General features: G+C 30.2%; 1 protein-coding gene across 2 annotated transcripts in view; it reads right to left on the bottom strand.

Moving 5' to 3' along the window:
* Nucleotides 1–11884, bottom strand: part of LOC131675570 (fasciculation and elongation protein zeta-2) — a 771588-nt gene extending 759704 nt beyond the window's left edge. The window contains exon 1 of one of the 2 annotated variants that reach the window (XM_058932684.1): nt 11848–11884. Coding sequence is in view for 1 of the 2 variants with exons in the window: in XM_058954818.1 (XP_058810801.1) it covers nt 10953–11005 (53 nt within the window). In the remaining variant the exon portion in view is untranslated. Of the gene's footprint in view, nt 1–10952; nt 11021–11847 lie in introns of those variants that run through there. The other variant, XM_058954818.1, reaches the window with a different exon arrangement.
* Nucleotides 11885–12270: the final 386 nt, after the last annotated feature.

Here is a 12270-nt window from a genome sequence, read left to right as displayed (position 1 = left end):
ATGATATTCATTTAATCATTGAAGAATTACGTGAAGATGGCTATATATATTAAGAGAATGCTAAATATTCCTCAGTAATAAAATAAGTGTTGATATGTTTGGACGTATATTGAATAAAAAAAAGGGGGGAAATCGAGGTCCTCCTGGTGTATGGTATAAAATCACTAAAGACGGACAATACGACGCGAATGACAAAAGAATTTGTAATATAGCCGATCCTCAGGAGAGTAATAATGCTGTAAACTTACGAACGTTGCGAAAAACTAGTGAAGCTAACGTTACTACGCTTACGAGTATGATAAATGATCTTATAAAATCATTGGATACAATAAGATTAGAATTAGTAAAGCATCAAGTAGTTATTAATCAGTTAGAAGATAATATTAATAACAATGAGAAAGAAAGAAATATTGGACCGTTTGACTTTTTAAAACAATTAAAAAAATAGATTAAAATGAAACATCAAAGAGTGGTGGATGAGTTACACAAACCAGCACGTCGAAACTATCCTCGCTGAAAAGTTGATATACGCGGAATAGATGAGACGTGGCAAGCTGATCTTGTTGAGATGCAAAGCTATTCTAGAGAGAATAAAGGTTTTCGCTATCTATTAACTATTATAGATACGTTCTCTAAATATGCTTGGGGAGTTCTAGTAAAACAGAAAACTGCTACAGATGTCACTAACGCAAAAAAGGGACGCATTCCTAAAAATCTCCAAGTGGATAGAGGCAAAGAGTTCTACAATACAAATTTTCAAAGTTTAATGAAAAAATATAAAATAAACCTTTATTCTACTTATAGCAATCTTAAAGGATCAATTTGTGAACGTTTCAATCGAACACTAAAAAATATTATGTGGAAAAAATTCAGTTTAATAGGAAATTATAAGTGGATTGACTTTCTCCCCAGTTTAATAGAATCTTATAATAATCGAAAACATCGCACAATAAATATGAAGCCTAAAGACGTGACTAAAGAAAATGAAATGCAGGTCTTAACGCGATTCTCTTACGATCATTGTCTTTTCAAAAAACCGAAATTCCAGGTAGGAGATAAAGTGCGAGTAAGAAAGGCAAAACACGTTTTTGAAAAAGGATATACGCCTAATTGGTCTACAGAAATTTTTACTGTTCATCGTATTTCGAGAACTAAACCTGTAACATATCACCTACTAGATTATCAAGAAAATCCCATTGTTGGTGGTTTTTATGAGCAAGAGCTACAGAAAGCTATGTATCCTGATATTTATCTCAGAAGATAGGGTAATGAAGTCTTTGTAAAATGGCTTGGCTTTGATAATACTCACGATTCTTGGATAAGCAAGGAGACTATACAACAATGAATTACAAATATAAATTTATATGTATCTAGCTTGTATTTAAATAAATAATTGTTTTCATTTATAAATATTACATTGTTTTTTTTTATTTTAAGGATAAGAGCTCCAACCTTCGCTCTTACCTGTGAGGTACTTCCATTTTTTATATTCGACACTACTGAGTCCATTAAGACAAGTCGAAACCTGCTTTAATAGAAACACTAATGACTCATTTATCTCTCCAGAAAATAAATTTATATAATACAATCTTTATTGAGATATAATAAGATATACAAATACATTTTACTTAATACTGAATTGAAATCGATCACATCCATGATATTGAATAAATAATGCATATTTTTGTACTCTATCAGAAAGATAAATAAAAAGATCCAAATGATGAATTATCGCTCTTGACATTCGGTCCGGTAGAACAATTTCAAACTCACAATCGAGTTCAAGAATAATTCGAGATTCATCTTGTCTCATGAATGTTATTAGATAATTCTCATCTTCATGCAATTCATAACGACTTTTTTCAGGAAGTATTTCGAAAAGCTTCAATCCAATGTTATTCAATCATTCAAAATTCATCTTGCTTTAGGTAAAGAGATCTAGAATTTTACGTATTCTTCTTCTAATACTGCTCTCACTGCTGTTGGTACTGATGCTGCTGCTGCTGCTGCTGCTGCTACTACTACTACTCGATTCTTGAGACAGAATGAAGCTCTTCGAGGATCACAGCTCTTTTAAAACCTTTCCCCACTACTTTGGTTTTCGAGCCGCCACAACCGCGTCCCTCTACTTTAAATTAGATTTCCATTTTATTTAACATATATATAGTGTGATGATTTTCTAATATAGGACCGAGCATTCGATTCATCATCAATATACGTTTCTTGATGAATAATACTCGTGATATAACTTTATTCAATTCAGCAATACGTCATTGGAAACGTTCGTGATCTCGTGCTATCTGCTCCCAAATACCTTTTCTAGAGTCATTTTCTTCGTATGGAAGATGATGTATTTTAACTTTCTTCGTAAACCATACATGTTTCGAAGAGCTGGCAGATGCTACTATTGGTATACTATACATTTTACTTCGAAGTCCTATGAATTCTCTCATAATATTACCATTGCATTCACCTTTCATAATAACGAGAACTTTTTTATTAACTAACGGCATATTAAACTGATTATTTTCTGAGTAATCTGATGTATCAAATTTATTGATATCTTCTTTCATTATTTCATATATATCAACATCTTGAAATTCATATACGAGGCTATCTGTATCAGTATAAAGTAATTTTGCTTTATGAAGTAGTCTTTCTTTATGTAGCCATAGTGGAAGTCATATACTAATGTTTTTGAGACATATAGCACACAAAGTTCAATATATATTGGTTTTTTAATACTAATTGACGTCCATGATAACTGTATTGCTACTAAATTTTCATCAAAGATTGAACTACTATGAAAGTTGGGTTGGGTGATCCGTGCTTCTGCTCCATATCTGCCACTCCATGCACTAATTAATTTAACGTCTTTTCGTTTCCTTTCATCCTCCATAATCTTTCCATATACTGCATTAATCATGAGTTTATAGAATAACTTTTCAAATTCATTTTTAGCTTGTTTTCTTTTTTCTGTATTCAATCTACATAAGTTTTAAGTCACGGCTTTTGATTAAACTGAAGTGCTCTGTGTATTTGTTTTATTTTGAGTCCGTATTTAATAGCCTGCTTTAGCGCTCTATAATTAATGACATACCGTTCTTTATTATACAATGTTGTTAAAAGTTCTTTTTGTCTTGAACCGGGTGGTGTGTTATGTTCAGGACAAAGTGGAAGGTCCTTATGTTCGTCGTGTAGTTCTTTTGGATACTCTAGATCAACTACTAAAATATATCCAACCTCATTATTATCGGAAACATTGAAAAAATGAGGCTCATCGATGTTAGAGATCAACTTAAAATTTTTATATGGTAATGATTGCGTCATCGCCCATCCATATAAATTGTTAACATCAAAGTACATCAAAGTCTTGCTAGGTTCTTTTTCATTATATTCTGAGCCCATATATCGATTATTAGCTTTTGAATATCTCTTATAGCATTGACTAATACCTCCTCGAATACCTTTTAGGATGAATAAGACCATGTCTATATCGGTTAAAAGGTCTAGCTCAATTTTTGTACACTTTAACATAGCATCCCATGTTAATCCAGGAGTAGTATAATAGTGTGCTGGGTCGAGTTGATACGCATCCATACAAGTTTTACGAAAATTTTCAAAAATATCGGCCAAGAGTAATACGTCAGTTTTTAAATATAAAACAGAATACTGTCCTAAATCAATGATGTCAAATGCATTCCACACTTTTTGAGCATGCTCATAGTCAGCTTCAGAGATGTTGCTATCTATCAATTAACTATAAAAATCTTTGATAGGTGGTAATTGAATCTGTTTTAATCTTTCAAAACTGTTAACATACTCATATGGAAAAACGCCTTTTCTCTTCAATAATTCTATTTGTGTTTTTGTATATTTATCTATGTTGAATTTATGCTCTACAATATTTAGTTTGGTTAAATATGAAGCCAGTTTTTCGAGAGATGATGGCATAAAACGAAATGAATCAATAAATCAAAAATTTATAGTACTACAGTCCACGTTTTTTGTGAAAGCTATATATCTTTCCTTGTTTTCAGCTAAAACAGTCACATTTCCTCAAAATCAGAGCTAGTAGCTATTTCTTTTATTATAAAATGAGAATCATATCTAGTAAGGTTATGGAAGACCACTGGTATAAAATAAGGATTCTTATAATTTAAATTACAGGATGCGTGAGCAGCACCTCTAAATCGGTCCGTCAAATGACAATGATCTCTAACTCTTGTTTCATCACGTTGAAAATATTTTCTACAAATATGACACACTTTGCTCGTCTTGAAATCCATTTGATTACGCCATGAAAGATTCATTTCTATTGCATTCTTATATATTTGATTCATTTCATCTAACAAAATCTGAAATTATTTGATAATCCATTGTGCGGGTGATTCTTCTTCATTCAGTTTTTCTCTATACATCTTAAAGACTGATTTGGAATCATCATAAGTACATTTTATATAAAGCCCCACACTAAAAGCTTCATGATCTTGGAAGGATCGTCCATTATTTACTGGTTTCAATAAGCACTCTAAATCAGCATAGATAACAAACGGAACCATTTCTTATCGATCATAATGATTAAATTTCAGAAGAGGAAAATTAGGTACATTAACTCTATATTTATTTAATTTTGAACAATCTGTCTCATGAATATTCAATTTTTCTTTATTATTAAAATAGTGGAGACAGCGTTCACATAGATAAGTTTGTGCAGTATGTTTCGTTACTTGACTTCTAACAAGAGTAGATAAATTTTTAATCCATACATAGTGGAATTTTAATTTGAAATTATCATTGTTATTTGATCTATTAGATTTTTCTGTTTCATTCTCATCAATATAATCGCTTTGTAATAACAAAAAATTTACATGCTTATCTTGTTTTAAAGTTGATATATAATATGGTGAGACTTCGAATTTAAAACCGTATTTTTTTAGTATGTATAGATTTATTGAAATACTATTTAATTTTTCAAATTTAGGAATATTCTTTGCCTCAACAGGAAAGTTTATATCATCGAATTTCAATTCATTCGCAAAGGGCATATAATATTGAACTCTTTCGCTATGAAATCTAGCTGGATGAAGACAGGCAAGCACAGCCCATTTAAAACATTCATTATCTGTATTTTGAACGTTGATAATTGCTTTTTTATCTGCTATTTGTTTTGGTAGTTGAATATATGAGTCAGGTTTGAAAGGATTAAATTTATTTATATTAACAGTAATACCGATGACAGTTTTTAATGTCCAACCGGAATCATTTTCTTGAAATTCTTCTAAATTTTTAAGTATAACATCTTCAATATTTTCTGTAAACCATAATTTAAGATCTGTCGTTCAATAAATAGAAACATTTTCGGTGTTGAAATACTTTACTTGAATGTCCTCTACATTATCTTTTATTACGGTAAATTGAGCTGACATTTTTATATTTATTTTTAGAGCATTATTAATTGAAAGATATTTTGGTATTTGTAATTGTAATAGTTTATTTGCTGCTTTTAAGAATAACTTTATATCTGTATGTTCTTGATTGGCTATGAATGCAGTAATGATACGTTTTTCAAATGCTGAATTTATTTCATGCCAAATAACTCAGTCCCCTTCAATTTAGTTTAGAATGACTCGTAATGAATTAACATTTCCGCCGACTTTTATGGAATTATTTAAATTAATTTCGATTGAATTCAAATGAGTAGCGCAAGTTTGACATCTCTGTCGTATTGCTCTACTTAAATTAGGCTGTAACATATATTCTTCAAGAGAATTCAAAGCGGTAATTATTATATTTTTCCATCTAATAAAATCATCCGTATTAACGTCTGAGTTGTAATAGGCTTTCCATAAATCGCGTACTATATTTTTAAAATAAGAAATAGAAGCCATTGTAATGAAAAGGCGCGTAGGATAACTAGTAATACTACTACTACTACTACTAGTACTACTGCTACTACTATTGCTTGCCACTGCTAAGAAAGCTAGTGAAGCGGACTGTCTCAAAAAACTGTGCTCTTTTCCAATCGAGCACGGCTTTTAAGCACTATGGTAGCGCTGAAAGCAGCGGTTTCGGCGCTGTAGGTTGAAGAGGGTGTAGTCAGACGAAAGGTTGGAGGTGGGTGGGTGGGTGGTGGCTGCGCCTAGCAAGCTAGAGACGCTACCCCCTCTCCGAGGGGCCACACTCAGCCAGCATAAGCGCCCTACTATCGAAGGAGAGCGAGAGAGAGGGATAGAGAGAGAGAGAGGGAGAGAGACCATCATATAGTTTATCAAACACCCGACCGACTTCTACAGCATCCTAACTTAACAACCTCTGTAGGTGGGTGGGTGGGTGAGGGGGGGGGGGCACTCTGTCGAAGGGGCCCACTGGCATGCGGGAGGTGTCAAACGAACATCAAATACCCTTTAAACACTCAGCATGGGGTCTCACCTTAAATTTAAAGGTATCACTACCGCGACACCTTCATCGAGCGGCCTCTTTGTGTCCCAGAACATACACGTATCCCTTATACATTGGCGGCATCCTTTGTCGGCTCCTTTGTCGACATTTTAGAACAATGTCGGTGGTATCTCTGAGTCAGCAGAAGTTAACAAAGAAGAGGGATCTTTATAATGGGAAGTAGAATAATGATGAGCGCGTACATCCTTTACAATAATTTTAGCAGACATGTCAACTATTCTCATTCGCTTTTCTTCGTCATTTTGTTCCTTTTTAAAAAACCATTTGTCGTTAAGTTGATTATCATACGCGGCGCGAAAGCAACTCGTATGTAGGTCACCCTTGAAATTATAAAACACTACTTTGTTATCAAAATAAGATGATACATGATATTTAACCATGCGAAAATTTATATCATCTATATTACCTGTGTAAAGTTTTAATATTTCATTTAACGAAAATCGACATTCTTATTCATTATTAACAATATAATCGATTATGAAAGATATTACTCCTGACAAAGCTTGTGCTATTGGACGGCCAACTGTATTTTTAGTTTTATATTGAAAAAATTTATTATAACACTTCTTATGATAAATTGCTTTGTTACTATTGAAGCTTTCTTTTATATGTTCCAATTTAAACAAAAATATTTTATCAGCGTCGGTTTATACAACTGTTAGCTATAAATCTTCGCACATACAATTAATAGTTTCATGTGTCACATTATGTTTCGTACTTTTACTATCCATTTTTCCAATATTCGGAGTCACTTGCTCACAAATAAAGAATTTATCTTCATAATCGAATGATGCCGTTGATTTTATGTTTTGTTTTCACGCATTGCTGAGCGATACTGCTTCACTTTTTTAGCTGCCTCTGCAATGCTGCTCGCTCGTATATATTGCGTATAACAGTTATTATGCAATTTGCAATTAACAAGTTGATCCATCTATTGTATTTAAAATCTTTCCGTTTCTTGCTGGCATCAATGATGGTTATCTTGGTTTTCTCACCTATTGACTTTGAGTTTGATGCACTTATATCTTTGAGACAAACCAGACACGTTTTTGTATCGTCGATGTTACCCGCTCCCTCCAAAATATCCATAGGTCAATTCTCCACTATATCGCCTTCTTCATCAACAAGATTTTCAACGTCAAAATTTTCCATATTGTACTGTTATAAATCAATCACGATTATTAATAACATCACACAATTTTAATTAATTATTTCACAATATTTATATATTACTTACTTACACTGTCGGCTTTGTCGTTGAAATTTTATTTCAATATTTGTAGTACTAAATGCGATGGAAATGCGATGGTTAATTTATATTTCACGAAACGAGCATTTTCACTTTTTTTATGCAGGAAACAAATATTTTTGCTATGATTTTTAATTATCAAACAGAATTTTTTAAAGCCACGAAAAATTACGTCCGTTCTCTGTAGAGATTCTGGCACTACTAGCCAAATGCTGCCTAAGCCAGAAGTGAAAGTTTCTGAAATTTGAGTGAAGGACAAACATTTGTTCAATGCGTTCATGGGCCCCTCAAAACGTCCCCACTTTCTCTTTCTCTTTAAGCTGCTACTTTTTTTTCTCTAAGCTCCCTGATCTTTTTCAATGCCGACAATTATGAGATCCCATATACCTGGGTCTCTAATTGGAAATATACTTATATTGTACATCTAACTTTACAAGATGACTAAAAACTTAGTGCAGAACTCTTGAAGTTGTGAGCCTGATCTTTTTCAATGCCGACCATTATTTCGTATACCTGGGATTCGTAGTAAGTAATCTTGCATACCTGGGTTCTATGGTCAGACGATTAACAATTAAGCTTTTTAATAAACCATTATCGAGCCATTAGAATTGCACCGTAATGCTAATTCAAACTCGCCAGATGAGTGTACTTAATAATAAATTACGGTAAATAAATACAGTAATTACGAATAGACCATTCGTAATAAATTTCGAAGCTACCCCAAATTTAAAGAAAATGATGGAAATTGATGCACTAGTTCGCGAGATAAACTTGATTTTTACTAAGCGCGTCTATTTGAACGCAGACTTTCAGTATTTTCAAGCACGCGAGAGAGGCCCTCCAACATGGTCCCCGGCCACCGGCTTATCTCATGGTTGAATTAAAACCTAATTATCATTGTTAAACAGACAAACTATATAAAGCGGCGTATCGTAATAAGAAAATATAATGTATTAACAATCGAACGCCGTTAGTCCGATTTGTTAATTTTCATTAGTACAACAATAGCGATTTAAAAAAAAAACCTTAACTCGGCTCTTATTGATCGAAAATAAAAATTTTTTTTTTTCAAAATATTCATTTTCAACGCAGTTACATATATTTCTAAGACAGAATGTTCTATAATGCATAAGAAAGCCGCTAATCTAATTATTTATAATACCATTAATAATAACATTAATGTTTATACAGAAAAAAAGATGCACTTCTTTTACGTCAAAAATAAGGTGTTGCAAATTAATTTCTTCCTTCGCCCCTAATCATTTATCAAAATTAACGTTTTGAGAAAGAGATTGAGCTCTTTTGCAACTCGATATCTTTGGCCAAAAAAAGATACAGCCCCGTACTTTGGGTGTCTCTTAGTTAACTAATAATGATAAGTCAGTAACTAATAAAAATATATAATTGTGTAACAACTCATTTTTTTTTGGAATCATAAGAACTTTTCTTTAATAGAGATAAACGTTAAAAAATTCGTTTTTACAATAAATAATCGATATAGTAGAATTAGCCATTTTCGGGGGTTTTTCAGACTTTGTACAATAACTAACAAATGAAAATAATCGCGCGACGACTCAAATTGTAGCTTTTGAAATTGTCTATAACTTTTATCTTAAACTTTTTCAGGTAAAATACATATTGAATTGCAGATTGAAATATTCCATTTTCGCCAACTTTGAGCTATAAAAAAAAATCTGACCGAAATCTCGAGTTGCATTCTATATAGAGTTTCTATTTGCGTTAGTCCGAAGCGATTTACGTTGGCTGAATCGATTCTTTAATTTTTGCACGAAACAGGCCTTTTTTGTTTCTGTTGATTGGACTATATTTGTCGCTGCATTATACATAACAATATACCACATGACTATATATCTCAGTAAATCAGATTCCAAATAAAATGCTTTAACATAGCTTCCATATTTTTTTGATAAGGGGAATAGTAGAGGAAAATAAAATAAAATTTGCACTCACGAAAACTAACATTTAATTATAGTGGCACATAAACATTGTTATCTGGGATGTCATTACACAATGAGCAAATAATTTATATTAATAATTTCTTTAGTAATTTATTTGAAAATTTTCAATTAGAAAAAACTTTCCATTTCTAGTTGCATTTTATAAATTTCTGTTGTAATGAGATATCTAATTGCAAAAAGCAAAACAGCTTTTCAACAGTTATTGTTCTAAAATTATTAAAACTATGTATAAATTTTTATATTATGTGATACACTTTTGAATTCTATTAGGAAGAAAAATTTAAAGTAAATTAAAAATAAGTTAATTTAGAATATAGACATATTTTATGACTTTCTAGCTAATTTAGGCAAAAGTTTTTCAGCTACGTGCAAATAGCATAGGTTTTTCATAGCATGAATCATCAATTCCTAGAGGCTTATGTCTATATAATTGTTTATGCATTAGATTTTACTGTATGCAAGAATTTTATTATATAGCTTTGTAATTTTTATATTCTTAGCATTTTCTTTGAAGTATACACATTTGGTGTGATTTTTGACAAAAAACATTTTTAAAGATTCAATTTTATTCGGTTTATTTTTCTTTTGTTAATTTACAAAGAGAAAAAAGTTGATTGTAATAAAATATGTAGTTTTTTCTTTTAAATTTTAACATAATTAAAAACATAAAGAATAACAATTTAAAAAGAAAAAATTGGTTTAGGTTAAGCTTTAAAAAATACAGAATAATAAAATAATATAAATCATTTTTAAAAAAATTTTTATAAAGTGATTAATAGGAAGCAAAGTTTTATATTTAAGTTGAAAAATTAATCCTTATTATTATGTTGCAAGCATGATTAAAGATTTTATCATACAAGGAGAGAACTAATACGAAAAGAAATTTTTTCGAAATATAGAAAATTATGACAGAATTGACTATTTGACTTAGGTAATATTACTATAATATTTAAGCAAATATAAGCCCAATATTTTCACATAAGATAATGTTCACAAATAATTACATTATTGTAAGTAATTATTTTTGAGATTTTTAAATTTGGACATGTTTTGTTATATAGAAATGATTTTCTGCAAGTAGTAAATTAATTTTAATTAAATATATTTCTTAATATACTAGATGAAAGTTTTGCTATGCTTTTGCTTCGTAATATTGTTTTCAGTTATTTAATACAATATTATACTGCAAATCAAAATTATCAATCAAATGCATATTTTTAAAAACACTGAATTTCTAAATATGTAAATAAATAAAATTTTACCAGAACGTAGTTCGATATGCTAATCCACTGAACATTGAACATGTAGAGAACATACTTTTCCTGAGGTATGCAACTTAACAAACAGAAACATTACTTCAAACATTAAATTTTGTTGAATAAATCAAATCGCTAAATCCCAGTTAAGCAGATATATTTAATAATTAGGCTAACATTTAAATAAAGAATAAAAATTTTCTTAAAATAAATAATGTCATTTATAAAATTACATATTTGTTACATACATGTTATTTATAAAATTTAAATAACAATATTTAAAAAATTACACTATGTTTTGAAAAATATGAATACTAAATAACTACAATAAACTAGGGCTTCAAATTCTCAACTAAAGATACATAATTATATTACCAAGCCTATCTCTGTTTTTCTTTTGTAAGCTTTGAAGAATAATATAAAAGCTATTTGAAATTGATAAGACTTTTGTTTTGAGCTATGAAGAAATGCTAAGCCTTATAGTTAGATAATTAATTCATTCTGACAAAACTAAAATATTTTTTTAATTAAATATTACATGCTGAAATACACTTATGTAATAAATATAAAACAAGAGTCGACATAGATGTTTCGTCCTGATAAAAAAAATATATATTATGAAAATTGACTGAATGCAACAAATTAATGCAATCTATCAATTAAGCAGTCTAGATTTCATAATTATATTAGGTGTTAGTTAAATCATTAAATTTTTAGCAGATAGGTACACCTTTGGAACTTTATATTTTTTTATAATTAATTAGTATTGTTGTGTATTCGCGCGCGCGCTCTTAATTGCGTATCCGTCTATGTGCATATATATTATATATAACATTTAAGTAAAATTTAAATAAGAAATGTAACAATTATCAATCACATTTCAAACTTTGAATACACTCACAATCGCTATTAAGTTGTATTTAACGTTGTATGCTGGAATACATGGAAAATAAACTGAAAAATCATATGATTATAATTATATTATACTAATATTTATACCCCCCTTATGGGAGCCAACAAAGTGTAGTGGGCAGTGACAAAAAAAAATACCATTAGAAATATCTCTAATTGAACCCTCCAAAAATGATCATTATTTTAATTGAACGCTTTTAGTTGTCCCAAAAAAAAATTAAAAACTATATCAATTTATTGTTTTTTTTGCAACGATATTTTTAACAATATTTAATATTTTTGCAAATAAATAAGACAAAAAAATTGAACCCATGCTCATTTTAATTGAACCCTTCTTACTTTTTTAAAATTATTATTATATACGTCAAAAACAACTATCTAATTTTATTGTATGTTTTTACTAAAACGCATG

The sequence above is a fragment of the Phymastichus coffea genome, unplaced genomic scaffold, assembly GCF_024137745.1.
Source record: "Phymastichus coffea isolate CEN01 unplaced genomic scaffold, Cenicafe_Pcof_1.1 PCOF00001, whole genome shotgun sequence".
NCBI lineage: Eukaryota > Metazoa > Arthropoda > Insecta > Hymenoptera > Eulophidae > Phymastichus > Phymastichus coffea.
This window is presented reverse-complemented; position numbering and strand designations above follow the sequence as displayed.